This window comes from Rhododendron vialii, chromosome 4a, assembly GCF_030253575.1.
Source record: "Rhododendron vialii isolate Sample 1 chromosome 4a, ASM3025357v1".
Taxonomy (NCBI): domain Eukaryota; kingdom Viridiplantae; phylum Streptophyta; class Magnoliopsida; order Ericales; family Ericaceae; genus Rhododendron; species Rhododendron vialii.
Genome location: NC_080560.1, coordinates 8,474,091 through 8,491,979, shown reverse-complemented (window position 1 = coordinate 8,491,979; position 17,889 = coordinate 8,474,091). Strand labels below are relative to the sequence as shown.

Here is a 17,889-nt window from a genome sequence, read left to right as displayed (position 1 = left end):
AGATCGACAGGGGCTGATCAGAAGTAGATTTGAAATTCGTATATACTGTACGTGGGAAAATGCTAACCTTCGCCCATTAGACGTTGAATAATGTGTAAAAAATGTATCGATATTTGAAAAAATGTCTTGATATCTGTGAAATATGTAGGGATACTCGAACTTGTTTTGTCTTTATATACTTATTATCCTCCGCCTTGTAGGCGGAGGTTATCTATATGTGTGTGTTTGTGTTTTGCATCGCGCGCACATGTACTCCACTATATATTTGTATACTCCTTTCATCCGGTAAAGTTTGTCCCTTACGAATTTCCGTGCAATTTTCAAGCTTAATAATAATGTATTTATTGAATTTTTTTTTACAATGTGTATATTGTTTGATAGATTTTGACGAGATCTTTTGAACGGTGAAAAAAATTGAAAAACTATTTTAGTAAATACACTATTTTTAAGTTTGAAAATTGCACGTAATTTCGTAAGAGACCAACTTTATGAGATGGAGGAAGTAGAAAATAGAAGATTATATTTCGAAGTACCAAAAAAAAGAAAGAAAGAAGACCATCTATATATAGAAGCTCTATGCCCTGGTTTAGGTTTACACAGAATATAAGAGCATGTTAATTGGGGCGAAAGAAAAATCGAGACGGAGGAAGTAGAAAATAGAAGATTATATTTTGAATTAGCAAAAAAAAAAAAAAAAATAGAAGACCATCTATAAGTATGCTAATGATTTGCATTATTCAACTTTTTTGCCTCTGGCGACCGTAAGGGAATTGATCCAAAAATAAATTTTGATTTGAAATTATTTACTCAATTTTTGAGTATTTTAATTTCTTGTACAACCTAGTTAAGGATGTTAGCTTTGGCTTTGTTACTCAACAAACCGGGGAGTTTAATTTTCTTTTGAAAGATATGTCAACTTCTTATGACACTTCTCATTATACTCATAATTGTGATATTTCTTATCATGATCAATATTATATGTTAAGGGTAAGGTTTTATTTTATTTTATTTTATCGGCAAAGAAAATTTCATTAAAGAAACTCAATAAGAGGCAAGGGTGGAACCAGAAATTTAATTCTCCCTGGGCTAACACAAAATTTAATAAATTAACATATACGTATATATGAACAAATTTTTTTTTATAATTAATGTCCAGCAAACTTGTACAAAAATACGTAAATGTTCAAAAATAAAAAATAAAAAGTTCAAAAAACGTACACTATTGAAGTGGTGCCATACCTTAATTAGTTGTGTCCTACGTTGTTTTAAAGGGTAGAAATAATTTATTATCGAATCTGGCTTGATATTTTTAGCAACTTTTCTTTCAATATAGATAATCAAATATGATGGATTGGGCTACATAAATAAAATGAGGTGGGCTAAAATTTATTGAACTAAAATTTTACATGTAAAATTTTGAACTTTTGTTAACCTCACCTGGGCTATAGCCCCAACCTAGTCTACATGTAATTCTGCCCTTGATAAGAGGTACATTGAGAAGGAAGAACTTGTTATGATCACGATAAATCATGTGCTAGAAGCTTATCCCGAAAAGAAAAGATCATCCACCATAATTTTCTTTCTAATCAAAGAGATCTTAGAATATGAAATTGGATGGGTTTTGGACCTTTTGGTCATGATTATATTCACTCAATCTTGTATAGATTAGTGTTTCTCAGGCGCAACGTACGGCCACGTCCAAGGCATGCATGGATGGCCACTGGTCTTAAGCTTGATTAATATATAAGCATCACACTCTTGCTCGTGTCTACCGAGTGGCTAATCAGAGTGCTGATAATCTTGTTAAACTTGATGCCAATTAAGCAAGCTGTAGATCTCGTGGTGACTTGTGATATCCTCGCCGCAACGAGGCTGTTTATTAGAGAGGACTGACTGATCGATTGGGGGTTCGTCACCTCTAGGATTGATGAACGGGGGCCTTAAACTTTTATGTTGTCGTTGATTGTTTTATTTAGCTTTTCTTTTTTAGTATTGATGCATAAATGTGGACAATATGACATTGCTTATTTATTAATAATTTCACAACTTTTAGGAATTTATCATTTTTGTGACTAGACACTTAATGTTACCCCGTTCTGCTTAAGTTCTTACTCCCTCCGTTCCAAATTTTTTGTTCGATCCGCAAAACGGAGTGTTAAAAATAATTCAATTTTTGCAAGAAAAAATCAAAATTTTTTTAATAACTTACTAGATATCAATGAGTATTTTTAATTTGCGAAAAAAATTTGAATTTTTTCTTAAAAAAATTGCATTATTTTTAACACTTCGTTTTGCGGACCGAACAAAGAATTTGGGACGGAAGGAGTATTTTTTAAATATTTATTTTCCGACTAAACACCCTTATCGTCTTTTGACGATATAACTTTTTGGACTATTTTTTGGAAGAGAAAGGGAGGTGCGTGGCTGCGTGCTATCCCATAGCTAGCATAATTTTATGATTAAGTTATAAATAATTGTTAAATTAGTGGCTAGGAAAGCATTGTGCATACGACATATAGTAGCTTGAAATTTAAAAGTAAATTGTCATAAAAAAAAAGGTAATAACGCCTACGCAACATTAAATATGTATCAGGCAGCATCCGGCTATAAAGGAGTAAACTTTGTGTGTAACCTTTATGTGGTACTTTTTCTCGTAATTTATTTTGAATTTCCGTTTGACCAAAAAAATAAAATAAAGGAGTAAACTACTATTTTCATAGTTTTAAGCAATTTAACCATTTTCATAGTTTTTAAGTAGTAGTTTTCTTGTTAAAATTTTATTCATGAAACCAATGTAACCCCTTCAAATTCCTTTCAAAAAAGGAAAAAGAGTTTCAAAATTCAAAATAAGCAAAAAAAATATTTCTCTTTCCGTTGACATAGTCAAATAATAAATAATGCTAATTAACTGAAATGTGAAAAGAATATTACATCACCTAGAAGGATATGGGATTTACGACCAATTTCCAAAGTTGCTTATTTTGAGAGAATTTATGAACTTACGAAATTTGAAGTGATATGGCATTTACGAACTTTGAAAGTTTCGTTTTCGGGTAAATGACATTTACGAACTTACGAAAAATGCAGATACTAAAAAAATTGCATTTACGAACTTTCGATAAATATATACAATCATGTATCTATATCTATGAACTGTAAGAGTAATTAACTTACTATATATATATATATTCTCGTGAAAAAAAAACCCTTCACTTTGACCACCATTGCAAAATGATTTTTCATGGTGATAAAAATAATTAAGATGATTTTTTTTTAATTTACCATTTTCCAGTTCAATTTTTATGATACATTTTGACAAAATAACTTCTAAAATTGGCTCCCACACTCCAAAATTTCCATATTAAATATTTACTCCATGCGTCCCAATTTAATAGTTCTTTTTAAAAGTTTATGTCATTTTTCAATTGATCATATCTTGTAATTTATAATATTTTATATAATTTAAAAAATATTGTATTACAAAACTAATTAAGATCTATCAAATAAGATTCATACGGAGTATTCAATATAAAATTTATTACGAATTTATAGATATTATGAATTTATTAGCCGATTAGAATAGAGCGAGAGACAATTAATTAATTGAAATGGAGGATGTATAATCCAATAAAAAAGTGGCCAAACACCGCTAGATTTTAACATTGAACCATGCATAATATTTTTTTGTGCAAATATGAACAGTAATAATGCAAAAATCCATGGAGCGGTGAAAGTCTCTCTGCTTTAGCCGTCAACCTTTCCACCCTACCATCTCAAAAGAAAGTTGAAAACGAAACACACTCTCTCTCTCTCTCCAGAGCAATTACAGCTCGTCTCCATTAAATGCCATTCGCACCATCTCTACGCACCTCGCAATAACTGCTCCATCTCTGCCACAATTTTCAATTTTCCTCTCCATCTTTTTTTTCGCCTTTTCTCCGCCCTTTTCCACAAGCTCTCTCCATTGCTCTCTCTCTCTCTCTCTCTCTCTCTCTCTCCCCTCCTTACCCCATCTGGGTCTCACTTTCTCTCTCATCCTCATCTCTCTATCTCCACTCCTTGACTATTCCCTCTATTAAAAGCAACCCCCATCAAATCACACATTTTCACTCCCAAAACTCACTCCCTTTTCCATCAAGAAGAGAGAGATTCTTGACAGATCCATCTACCGTTCCTTGTTCAATAGGGTTTTTACTTTTTTTAGAGAGCTTTCCAACAGACTTTTGGAGTTCATGTATGTAGATAGAAAGAGCTACTTATATACATATATGCATTTCTCATGTTTTATTATCTCTTCATTGGGTCTCAACTCTCATGTGTATCAGTTTAATTTGAAGTCTTTGTCCTTGCAGGTAATTTTAGAGAGAGAGAGAGAGAGAGAGAGAGAGAGAGAGAGAGAGAGAAGACTTTAATTGGATTCACCACATTCGTTGGTTTTGGTTGCAGCTGTGATCTGTCAAACGGCCTACATCAAGTATATTTTCTTTCACTTTCTCGTGGAATAAACAGAAAAAAGGAAAAGAAATCAGCTCTACCATATGTTTTTCTTGAAAATCAAACTCATACTAGACATATACACTGATCACCCATATATATGGCTCTACTGTTTTTTAGGGTTTTCTAAGGAGTGAAAAATGCCAGGTGGAATCATGATGCCCGCGAGACATATTCCGACGATGATCGGAGGCGGCGGTAGCTCCACGGCGGCGGCTGGTGGTTTTGGATCGACTTCCGGACTTACCCTTGGGCAGGTTAATTAATCAACTTTGATTAAAACCTTTCGTATAATCCTAATTATGGCCTAATCTTTCTAGCCAAATTCTGTGGTTAAACACTTTCATTAATGTGTTAACTTAGCTAAAGCTGCTTGCTTTTTCGAGAAAAATCCATCTCGATTTCCTACAAAACGCGTTTCTTGTTTGTATATGAGAGAGAGAGAGAGAGAGAGATTTCAGCACTTTGTAGAGAGAGAGAGAGAGGGAGAGAGGGAGAGAGATTTCAGCACTTTGTATAATCCTGGGGTCAACTGCTTCCGACTCTCTTTCTAACCTTTTCCAACATATGGTGTGTACCTCGGAACAAAAAGTTTGTAAACACAATTTTAAAGCATAATTTCGGATACAATTATGTTTAGAATCTTTGGACGCATATGGATTTATGTGCCTCCAACGATTCCGAACACAATTCTGTTCATCTACTTGTGTTTTAAAAATGCGTATGTAGTATTGCTTTTTTTTGGAAAGCATAAATAGAGCCTTTCCCCTCTTCAAAAAAAAAATAGAGCCTTTCCCTCTCCTAAACTTTTGTCTGTTACTCAATTTCCATACCCCTCGTATCATTGGGGTTTATTTTTGTTTCTCTACTTTATCAGTGCAGCCTTTTTCCGCGCACACTACGGCATAAACATGCAAAATAGAAAAGTAAATATACACTAATTAATCTTGTTGAATCCTTTGTGTTGTGATGGGTATTTGGAACAGTTTAATCCACTGGACAACATGCCACACAGCACAGTAGAGGCCGATTTCGGGAGGATGAGAGAAGACGATTTCGACAGCAAATCGGGGAGCGAAAACCCCGACGGAGGTGGTGGCTCCGGGGCCGACGATCCGGAGCCTAACCAGCGGAAGAGGAAGAAGCGCTACCACCGCCACACTCAGCATCAGATCCAGGAAATGGAAGCGTGAGCATTATTATCATTGTTGTCGTAGTTGTTGTTATTGTTTATTTTTTGCTGACGAGGGTGTGTGGGGCTTTGTTCGGACTAATTTCCTCGCAATTGTTGAATTGTTCTTGAAGGACAACTCTTAATTTCAGCCTAATTTTTATTTTCATATTGAATTATATTTTTTTTCGAAGGTTTTTCAAGGAGTGTCCACACCCAGATGACAAGCAAAGGAAAGAACTGAGCCGCGAATTGGGGTTAGAGCCTCTCCAAATCAAGTTTTGGTTCCAAAACAAGCGCACCCAAATGAAGGTATAATAGTAGCAACTAATTAACTCTTTTTATTTTATTTTATTACATTATTCTTTTCCTTATGACTATGCTTTCCTAAATAAGACTACGACATATTTCGAGGGACATAACGTCTTAATTAGAGCTGTCCAAAAAATTCGGTGAACCGTAAAACCGTTAGGAACCTAACAAAATTGTGTGTTTTGGATTGGATCCGTGGATTAATGGTTCGGACATAGATTCAAAAATTAGAAAATTGTGAGATACGTTTCGGTCCATAGAAAATGTCTCCAATTTTAATGTACTCTATTTTAATTTTTCATCAAATCGTGCCACTAGAAAATATTTTGTGTTTCCTTGGCCAATGCTAATTTGTTTCAATCTCTCTTCTTCAGATGCAACATGAACGCCATGACAACACACATCTCCGAAACGAGAATGACAAGCTCCGGACTGAAAACCTGAGGTACCGGGATGCTCTCGGTAACTCCTCCTGCCCGTCTTGCGGAGGTCCGACGGCCTTGGGCGAAATGTCGTACGATGAACAACAGTTGCGGATGGAGAATTCTCGGTTAAGGGACGAGGTAATGGCTAATAATGATCACTACACCTGAATCAAGCTACGTTTCACCGAAAAATAGTTTAGATCCAAATTTTGTCAATGAGAATATTCAGAATGTTGGACTGATCGATTACAGCACACACTCATTATGAGTAGGCCTCACACTCAACTCGACAATTCCTTGAACCTTATGTTTATCATTCCCATCTTGTTTATTTGGTAAATATCATTCACATCTTATTATCAAATAACTTTCTCTTAACACATATTTTTATCTTCCATTGGTTTTAGATTGATAGAATGGCAGCCATAGCAGCCAAGTACGTTGGCAAGCCGGTGTTGAACTACCCCATCGTATCACCACCGGTGACTCCGCGATCACTAGAGCTAGGGAATTTCGGAGGGGAACTATATGGTACAGGAGACCTACTGAGGCCGACGGGTGGACCTACTGTGGATCAGACAGATAAGCAGATGGTAGTTGAGCTAGCAGTGGCAGCTATGGAGGAGCTAACCCGGATGGCTCAAATGGGCGACCCGTCGTGGATCCCGGGCATCGGAAGCAACACTTGTGTGCTGAATGAAGAAGAGTACTTCAGGACGTATCCGAGAGGGATCGGGCCAAAGCCGTTGGGGTTTAGATCCGAAGCATCGCGTGAGACTATGGTTGTTATCATGAACAATGTTAACCTCGTCGAAATCCTCATGGATGTGGTAAGTGTCATCATGTATTTTGTGTAGTCACACAGCATGTTATCTTCGCTTTTTATCGATAAAATTGCTCATTAAATTCATGATCCGAACATATCTGGAGTTTCTAGTGGGTTTTTATTGGATGGATATGGGCCTAATTCCCATCACTTTTTTTTGGGTAATAACAAGCATCAATGGGCTAGTGTGTTCTCTGGGATTGTCTCGAGAGCTACGACTCTCGAAGTTCTATCAACAGGAGTGGCTGGAAACTACAATGGAGCCCTGCAAGTGGTAAGACAGAATGCATAAACTTTTTCCTTTTGTTTTACTAGTAAATTACACCAATTTGCTTCTTAACACAATACAATTCTAATTTCTCAGATGAGTGCCGAATTTCACGTGCTTTCACCAGTCGTACCTACTCGGGAAACTTACTTTGTGAGGTACTGCAAGCATCATATCGATGGTACATGGGCCGTGGTGGATGTTTCTTTGGACAATCTGCGGTCTAGCCCGGTAATGAGGTGCCGAAGACGTCCATCTGGTTGCCTGATTCAGGAAATGCCGAATGGGTACTCAAAGGTGAAAAATATATAGTTGTCATTAGAATTAGAACTAGAAGCTGCTAGCCATTCATTCTATTTGAAATTTGTATCAACAATCTCGTTGTTTTGCTCAGGTGACATGGATAGAGCATGTGGAAGTGGATGATAGAGGAGTTCACAATTTATACAGGCCGTTGGTCAGCTCCGGGCTTGCTTTTGGTGCAAAACGTTGGGTTTTCACTCTGGATAGGCAGTGTGAACGCCTTGCAAGTGCAATGGCAACAACTCTCTCTCCTGATATTGCTACTTCTGCCGGTAACCCTACACTTCTCGAGTTGATGCAAAATTGACAAACTAGCCCTCTGCTATATATGATGTACCTACATGTCAATTTTGTGGTCAACCAAGGGTTTAGATAGCGCTAGCAGTAGTATTATGAGTATCGAATCATATGTAGCCATCTAAAAAAGACATTATCAAACATGCAGTAATGCATCTTGAACATGCAATGGACACAAATACGCATGCATGTATATTTTCAAATGCCCAGTGTCACATGTTCGTACTCGTGTCATATATATCTGTGTGTATGCTTTTTAGGCCCTTTAATTTCAAAAAGCCTTGTGCTATGTAGGGCTAATTCATTTTTCCTTATTTTTGTCATTGCAAAGTTATAAATTCTATAGAAGGGAAAAGGAGCATACTGAAGTTGGCAGAGAGAATGGTTATAAGCTTTTGCGGCGGAGTGAGTGCCTCCACTGCTCACACGTGGACCACATTATCAGGAAGTGGAGCCGATGATGTACGGGTCATGACCCGAAAAAGCATCGATGACCCGGGTCGTCCTCCGGGTATTGTGCTAAGCGCTGCTACTTCTTTCTGGCTTCCAGTCCCGCCAAAACGAGTGTTTGATTTCCTCCGCGATGAACAGTCTAGAAATGAGGTATTATAAACTTTTTATTTTCGAATTGATTATTCTTGATAGTTTGCATCAACCAATTATATCTAGCACTGATCAACATTGTTGATATGCTTATCATTAATCTCAGTGGGATATCCTTTCCAATGGAGGTGTGATTCAAGAAATGGCACACCTCTCCAATGGCCGCGAAACTGGCAACTGTGTGTCAATATTGCGTGTGAATGTAAGCTCAGTTCAAAACTCAATTTTCTCAAGTTTTGAAACATTATTTCATACTATTTCTAACGGTAGCTGATTCAAAAATTGTATTAACAACCACATTTTTGAAATGATTATAGACCATAGGCGGAAACCAGAATAATATGCTGATACTACAAGAAAGTTGCACTGACCCAACCGGATCTTATGTCATTTACGCCCCGGTCGATGTAATTGCAATGAACCTGGTACTAGCAGGGGGAGACCCGGACTACGTGCCCATTCTGCCATCGGGATTTTGTATACTACCAGATGGACCAAATGGGCACGGAGGTGAGCTTGTTGAGGACGGGCCTGGTGGATCTCTTCTGACTGTCGCGTTCCAGATTTTGGTGGATTCTGCTCCAAATGCAAAGCTTTCTCTTGGATCGGTAGCGACTGTCAACAACCTCATTGCTTGCACCGTCGAAAGGATTAAGGCTTCTGTGGCCGCCAACAGTGCTTGAAATGTGAAGCCTACAAATTGGGTAAGCTCACGTTTTGAGATGGGTGATTTCTTTAATTGATTAGTTTCCTACTTTCTCTACAACAATAACAATAACAATAACAAAACAATAACAATAACAATAACAACAGAACCCATGTAGTTTCCAATTATTGGAGATATAGGCGGAGGAGGATTGAAGACAGATCTAATCTTTGGCAATATGCACAAAGTGACTGTTCTCAGAATATCACTGAAATAGTGGCCTCCCTATACTTGTTTTGCTGCGGAACTATATCCCCAAATCAAATCCAAATGACATCAGAGAAGACAGACCTGGAGATCCAATTCAATTTATGTGCATATTACCATCTTTTATTCTTTCTCTAACTTGATTAAAATGTTTCTTGGAAACAGAAGAATTCTATGTCCATGATTTATTAATTTTTGCCAATGTGATTTATTAAAATTAGTGCATCTCACATTAATGGAGGCTTTTTTTAACAAGAAAATTATAAGCTTGTTCCAGTGGTGAGGTAATTGAATTCAGATGAATTGCCAATCGTGATGTGCTCAACTTACCTATTTCAAGTTGGTCTAATTATTTGGAATTAATAAAGTTGTCTTTATTCAGGAGATCTTTGGCTCAACCACATTAGGAGGTGCACTTAAGTGCTAGGATAAAGAGGTTGTAGGAGTTCTTCTCCGTGTGTTAGTTTAACTATTTTAGCAATACTTACTTTGCAGATAAAACAGTAGTTTTTACTTTACAAAATACTTATATTATTTGTTTGAAGTACATGCAGGGGTAATAACAGTTATTTTTCTATGTTTTCATTATCACTAAGACTCTGATGACCACATTTTTGGTACTATATAATGTGGTACCAATATATTAGTAGAATGTGTTTCCAAATGTGGTACCCAAATATAGTTACCAAAACATTGCTCATTCATTGTTATCTTTATTAAGATGCTTCATCTTCCTTGTGCTAATTCTCTCCGGCCCATGCGGGCCAAAAAGCTTAATAAATATATGCACTCTATTTCTTTATCTGTGCTGCTTATCATTTAATCCAATAACTACTATTCTCCTCTCTTTGAATTCCTTGCAAATTAAAATCTAATTTTTCTTCAGTTCGTGGATGCAGAATAAGGAAAAAGAGATTAAAGCCGATGGATGCCAGCCATTGAAGATCGGAAGAAGTCAAGATCGCACCTTTTATGCTCCTCTATGGTGTCGATTTTCGCACCCAAAGAAGCAACCTAATCATTTTACCAAATTTGAAGGGATTTTAGGTTCGGAATTGACTTCTTGGGATACAGTAATTAGGAGAGAAGAATATAAAAATACCTTAGTTATGTAGCCTTCATCAGAGCCTGAACTGTTGTTTAGTTTTGGTTAATTTTAGGGTTAGGGTTGTGCATGGGTAAGTGTTGGTACTTCTTATGCATCATCTTGATCGATCCTTTCCCTTGTTTTCATTTGTTGTGCTTTTTGAGCCTTAGTGGCTGGAAGAGCCTGAAGCAAACTCATTTTCCATTACTTTTTAACATCTTTTAAATTATTTCGAATGTTTTGAATATTTAATTGGTGTTGCTTTCTGATGTCTTTTTCCGCTATTATCTAATTGTTCATTTAAGTATTTTGATAGCTTATTTTAGAGTGATGCTATAGACCAGGACATCAGCCCATGCTCCAACCCATGTTCACTGTGATTGGTTCAAGTTATTATCCTGTGTGGTGTAACCTAAGTACACGTGGTGCATCTATATGTACTTATTACCCTTTTTCTCTTCTACTTCTTATAATTACAGTTTAATCCTAATTCTGGAATGGTTTTGCTTTATGATACTGGCCTTGTGCTTCTGCTAACTACTGTTCTAAATCTCTAAGCTTATCTTGTTCTTTTTCTATGAATCTAATGAGAGTACTACTATATTGAGGTCTGTGGATATATAAAGGTGTATTTAAAAGTCTATTTACTAAAAAGTTTTGAGTAAATATTTCTTCCTCTAGTTTGCGAATATGAATTAAAATATGCTCTTTCTTGTTCACGCATGCAAAGATATAAACTTGTAATCAATTTTTGTAAATCCTACTCGGTACTAACCACCACATGATCCAGATAAACTGTTTAAAATAAATTGGATATTGTAAACTGAATGATATATATGATTACCCATTGATTAATCTTTTTCTTTTTATTATCACTTTACTTTATGTGCCAAAACCTTTTCAAAGAAATTCCTTACTTTCCTTCTTAACCTACCTCCGAATACTATGTTCCCTCAACGCCACTTTCTGGCAAAACGGGTTTAAGACTCAAGAAGGCTTTATGATTTAAAGGTCTGAAGTCATTACTTCGTTAAAATTTTGGATTTTAAATACTGATGATAATTAAAACTGGATTAAAATCTTTGGGTAATGCAGACATATGATTCATACAATATTCACCTTATTTATGATCATAGGGGTTTTCCCTTTCGGGAGTCCCTAAAGAACAAAAGAGCTGAAGAGAAACTTACAATATTATTACTGCAAACTGCTAATTACAAATATCAAAAGATTCACTGCTGAAGATTGACTCGACCAAATACAATTGCAACAAATGCTTACAGATAACAAGTGTTCAAATGCTAGGAGAGTCGTGATTACAAACGAAAGACTCTTGGCTATTTATAGACTGACTCAAAGTAAAAATGACTGGCAACCTCTTAGTAAAAGAGATCCGGTCTCTCAATGAGGATAGTAGATGCCGCGTGATCTCTTGGCCCGCATCGTCACATCTTTCAACTTTCCTTTTGAAAAAGAGGACCTTACATTATTGCTATACAGAAAGGTGTCCGAAAGTAATTGGACTAATTATTTCTTCTGTCTGGTGAAGAGTTGTTGAAATAGTAAAAGTGGTTGATTTGCTGGTGCAGAGTGGTTGAAATAGTAAAAGTAATTTGCTTTCGGCAGCAAATACTTCCAATTTACATAAAGTATCGACCCATGTGATGACAGGGTTGCTGTCCATCATGGTGGGATACTTTGACTTTTCTTCTCATCCTTCCATGGTATTGTTGAGATTATGGATGGCTTCTTCATCAAAATTGAAATCTTCATCATCTCCATGATTGGATGGGCTGGATAAATCTTCTCCTGTTATCATGGCTCTTTGCTGATCTTTTTGTTTTAAATAATATCTGACTAAATTATCATGTCCTGTCTCAAAGTGAAATTTTAGTTCTGGAATGTGATCATTGGACCTAATTTTTTGAAATAGGTCTTCACATATTAATGGTGCCTTCCCATACTCATATAAACTATCATAATGAAATCCTTCATCTATGGTGAAGGCAATGGAATGCCTGATCTGTTTTCTTATTGAATTTGCCTCGCAAATCCATGGGGCATCATTATCGCAATGATAAATACGTCTGAGGATTGTATTGGCTGGATTGGTGTTGATATGGATGTTGTGGTAGGCGGGAATGAGTTGTCCTGTAGACGTCCATTCTGGAAGTTTTGATTCTACTACCGCTTCAACTGCTGTACCCTGTTCTGCCATAGAATTGAGAACACATACTGCAATTTTCCTTCCAAATCTATTAGTATCTTCTGGGTCATAGAATATAATTTGTTGAATATATCCAAAATCCAAAAGAGTTGCTTCTGTAATTTCCACTTTTCTATCCTTGAAGTTAAGATAAAAAGGTTTGAAATTTTTCATGTTTATGTTGGCCATGGGGATGCTGTAAATGAGTTGGCAAGTACAGGTCATTCGTTCCAAAGGTGTTTGAATGCAAGTTGGTTTGATTCTTGGGCATGGAACAACATCTTCTTCTTGTAAATAAAGGGTTTTCCAGGAAATAGTGAGTCTCGGAATACAACCTTTATTCTGGTTGATCTTGATAAGTTCTGAGAATAAGAATTTCTGAAAATGAGCTCTATCTTGCCTGGCTAAGTGCTGAATATGGTTAATAACATCTGGGGGAAATTTTGAAAGAAAAGTAAATGCTTTTGGTTGCAAAAGCTCTATTGGATCATATTCCTTGCTCCACTCACTCTTTTCTTCATCTTCCAGTGGGGAAGACTGCTTTCTCACTTTTACCAGTGGGGTAAAAGGGCTTCTGATTTTCTTGAGCTCTTTTTCTGATTCTAACAACTTCATTTTGAGAGTTGTTATTTCTTCTTCAAGCCTTCTCTGGTTATTGATCAACTGTTGATTGGCTTGTTCAAAATCTTGGTTTCTTTTATTTAAAAGTCTAAAATTTTTTGTCATTGTTTCACAATGACCGCAAAATCTTATTTGCTGAGCAAATGGCTGGTTAGAAGGTGGTTGGTTGAAAACTTGGTTATTTTCAAAACCTGCAATCTCAAGGGCTGCTTGAGTATTTAATCTTCTGGAAGACTCAGAAATATAAAAATTATTTCCAATGGTGCGATTTGCCCATTGATTTGCTTCTGCAAAGGTATGAAAGCCTTTCCATGTTGAGGAAGGGATTCCATCTACTTGTTTTAAAACTTCTGGCCAATAGGAATAAATTCCTGGGACACGGCCTATAGCTACACAATAAATCGAAAATCTTTTTGTTGGATTTGACCCATTTTGTTGATTAAAGAAAATATTTAAAGCATTTAAACAAGCTAAGAACCTCGGAACGTCTTTGTGAGAGTCCCAAAGATTATCTAAAAGACACTTCTGTTCTTCATTGATATTATGGATTAGGTACCTGAACTTAGATCTGGATTGTTCAGGAAAAACTCTGAGAGTTACATTCCCAAAAGTTAAAAACTTCTGATCTGTTCTGGTTGAACTGGTTATGTTGCTGGAAGATGCCATCTGAAAAAATCAGAAATATTAGTTCTTATTTCTCTGGATAAATAATCTGCTAAAGTGTTTTCTTTTCCTTTAATATGTTCAAATTCTACTGTGTAACCATTACCTGTTATTGTATCAACAAATTAAGCCATATACGAGTACTAATCTTTTTCTCATTGAGAAGCTTATGAAATTTAACAATTGCTTCGCAATCTGTTCTGACTGTAAATGGTTTGAATAACCATAACTTGAAGCTATTAATGGCGTTAATAACTCCTAATATTTCACAATCTATCCTGGCTAAATTTCCTTTTTCTTTATATTTTCCACTGGAGTGTCTGCAAATCTTTTCTGTGGATTTTGCTGAATACTTTGTAGGTTTGCTAAGGAGTATTGCTCCCCATCCTTTCTCACTTGCATCTACTTCTATTACTATGTAGTCTGATTCTAATGGTAATTCTAGCTCTGGTAAATTTCTACAAATCTCCTTGATTTTTCTAACAAGATCAATATCTTGCTGGTTGAAGTATTTCTGACCGGTTGGGGTCGTTTTACTGTACAAGGGTCCTATGATTTTACTAAGGTCTTTTATATAAGGTCTGGCATAATTTAGGGTTCCTAAGAATGCCTGGAGTTTTTTCTTGTCTTCTATTTTGTCAGGAAATTCTAATATCTTTTGTGCAATGTGTGGTTGTAACTGAATTTTTCCCTTTCCTATTCTTACTCCTAAATATTCTATATATTCTTTATTTAATTCCATTTTCTTTTTACTAATGATTAAACCACTATCAATGAATAACTGGAAAGCTATCCTAAGATGCCTATAATGTTCCTCCTGTGATTTACTGAAGACCAGAATGTCATCAATGTAAACAAGAATAAAAGAATTATAATTTTTAAATATGCTATCCATTTTTCTTTGAAAAATACTAGGGGCTGTTTTCAAACTGAAAGGCATGACAATCCATTCATAACATCCTTGGGGACATGTGAATGCTGTCCATGGTCTGCTGAACTGATCTAACATAATCTGCCAAAATCTTGATTTACAATCAAATGTACTAAAAATTATTGCATCCTGAATACTATTGATAAGCTGTTCTTTACTGGGTATGTCATAACTATCTATCTGAATATTATCATTAATGCGCTTGTAGTTTATGACCATTCGCGCTTTTCCTCTTTTGACTTCTGCATGATTTCTTACCATAAAGGCTGCACTTCTGTGAGGACTGATACTTTCTGTGATTACCTTAAGATCTAGTAATTCATTAATCTATTTTTCAAATTCCTTTATATCTAAAGGACTATATACTATTTTCTGGGTACTGATCTTAAAGTCTGGATTAATGATTTCTAAGTGTGCTAAAGTCTTGGTTTTATTCCAATGTTTGATTGGATTTTCTCCTAAAATCTGGGTTTCTTCTGCTAATCTAATTAATTCATCTAGCAGGTCTTTATCTGTTCTTTTTCTCTTTTTGCGATCAAGAACTAACAAAGAATGTTCTATCTGACAAAAATCTATTATATCATGGTCTATCTGGATTAATTGCTCTTCTAACTGTTCTTCCATTAACCATTCAGATTCTGTTTCGACAGTATCATCTATGGTTTCTTCATATAAATCTAGGTGTGTATCTGGAAATGGTACGTTTCTTAACGCTTCTGCTATTTTTTCTTTTACTATCTTATTTTCCTCTACTGTATTTTCCTCTGCTATTTTTTCTGTTTTGTTTATGGTTCCACCACGCTTAGCTGACAACTCTGATTCTAAAGTCTGGGCATGAAGTGTTTCGATCTGTAAACTACGTTTATGAAACGTCACAAAGTGTTTGCTAAATGTGATGCTTCCATTCATGCTATCTATAAAGTTTAATCCTAAGATAAACTTATAGCTGTGATTGATGTCTCCTATCCATACCATGGGTAATGGGTAGGTATGTTGCTGCTGAAGTCTGTTGGTAAACCTAATACTGCTATTCATAAGACATGTATCATAAATAATACTGGTATTATTCATGAGATCTGCTCTAGCTATGTAACCTGGTTTAGTAAAATATTCCACTGGTATAAGGTCACGGCTAATGTGACTTTTGCTGGCTCCTGTATCTACCATAGCTTTGGTTTCTATGATTTTTCCTGGATTCTTTCCTCGAGCTGGTAATAAGATCTCGCAATTTATCTCTATAAGACTATTTTCTCCTATTCTATTGACCGACTCAACAATGTTGCAGTGATCTTCTAGTATCTCAACTGATTTTAAGGGTTGGCTTTTCTCATGTAACTGGCTTCTCAGTCTACTGTTTTCTATTCTATATGTCTCTATTTCTATAGATAAAATTTCTATTTTCTTTTCTAACTCACTTACTTGCCTTTCAAACTGGAATTTGGTTCTATCCAAATCTAACTTGACTGTGGCTGCTTCTAACTTGGCTTCTTGAAGTGCTAACTTTGAGTTCTGGTTCAAAACTGGTTGCTGTATGCTTCCACTTAAATCTATCAAATCTCTATCTATTTGATGGTTTTTCTTGAGACAAAATTTACAAATATTTTTCTTACAATTTTCACATATGCTTCTAAATAATCTAAAAGGATAACCATTGCATTCTGAGCAAGGTTCACTATCTTGACCTATATTATGTTGCCACTGGTGTATACATTCTATACCACTACTTTTAATCATAAAAGTATATTCTGGTAGATAGCTGGGAAGTTCGTCTTCTGAACTACTACTGCTACTGCTATTATTTACTTCTAAGAGATTTATTTCTTCTGGTTCTGTACTGATCAAACTGTATATTGATTCAGTATCACTATCTTCTAATTTTATTTCTATAAACTCTATATTATCAAAATCTTCTAATTCGGCTATAAGATTTGCCTTCTCTGTGTTTCTCTGGTTTTTCCCTTTATTAGGACATCTGTTTGCTAAGTGATCTTCTGAATCACATATAAAGCACTTACATTTACGGTTCTGAGTTGGTTGAACTCTTTTTCGAAAATGTTTCTTAGGTCTTAGTCTAAACTGTTGTTTGCTGGGTGCTTGTCTGTAAGACTGGCTTTTCCTATATCTCTTCCTAGGATAATAACCATGTTTCTGGTATCTATAACTATATTTTCCTGTCTGTGCCATTTTCTTATGGTATTTACTGGCTTTCTTCTAATATTTATAGAATTTGTCTTTCTTTTTCTTTCTCCTTTCTCTGCCATATCCATATTGTTGTGGAGTATATATGACTTGGCTACAAAAATTCAACTTGTTCTTCTTTATGCCTTTCTGAATTTCAAGTGTAGTGCACTTGTCTCTTAGGACTGCAAAAACAAACTGAATTCTAGGACCTATTCCTAGATGCTGGTTTTCATCTCCATTGGTAACTTTCCATTTTTCCCATATTTCTTCTCCTAATGGGCCTGAAAGTTTTCTAAAGAATTTGTTGCTGATCTCTGCGTCTAATGCTTTTCCTGTCTGAGATGCAAGAGCTATGAAGTCATTACAAAAACTGACTATATATTTTCATTTATGTAACTTAAGCTGTTCTAACTGTCTTATAGCTACATTCTGGTAAGTGGTATTTCCTCTATTAGGATCTGCTCCTATGATTAAAGTTTTAACTAAACTGGTGAAGTTGTAAACATTTGGTCCTTGGGCTACTAAAGCCACATACTGGGTTTCAAAGTCTCTTTTGTAGGCTTCTATAATTCCTTTTGCTGTATCTCC

General features: G+C 35.7%; 1 protein-coding gene and 1 non-coding gene across 6 annotated transcripts; one reads left to right on the top strand and one right to left on the bottom strand.

Moving 5' to 3' along the window:
* The first annotated feature begins 3,892 nt into the window (after nt 1-3,892).
* On the top strand, nt 3,893-10,968 carry LOC131323045 (homeobox-leucine zipper protein HDG2-like). 5 transcript variants are annotated; one of them, XM_058354661.1, is made up of 14 exons: nt 3,893-4,234; nt 4,353-4,474; nt 4,642-4,751; nt 5,481-5,683; nt 5,860-5,977; nt 6,352-6,540; nt 6,810-7,232; nt 7,401-7,502; nt 7,593-7,793; nt 7,891-8,071; nt 8,428-8,699; nt 8,806-8,901; nt 9,017-9,403; nt 10,499-10,968. In XM_058354661.1, exons 3-13 carry the CDS (start codon nt 4,650-4,652, stop codon nt 9,380-9,382), a joined length of 2,253 nt encoding a protein of 750 aa, XP_058210644.1. In that variant the 5' UTR covers nt 3,893-4,234; nt 4,353-4,474; nt 4,642-4,649; the 3' UTR covers nt 9,383-9,403; nt 10,499-10,968. The 5 variants fall into 5 exon arrangements, with proteins under 5 accessions (XP_058210644.1, XP_058210641.1, XP_058210643.1 ...); XM_058354658.1 differs by having other exon boundaries at nt 4,615-4,751; XM_058354660.1 differs by having other exon boundaries at nt 3,893-4,238; nt 4,367-4,474; nt 4,615-4,751.
* On the bottom strand, nt 9,638-9,745 carry LOC131324970 (small nucleolar RNA snoR100). The gene has a single exon (XR_009199547.1). It is a non-coding gene; the product is annotated as a small nucleolar RNA snoR100 (small nucleolar RNA).
* Nucleotides 10,969-17,889: the final 6,921 nt, after the last annotated feature.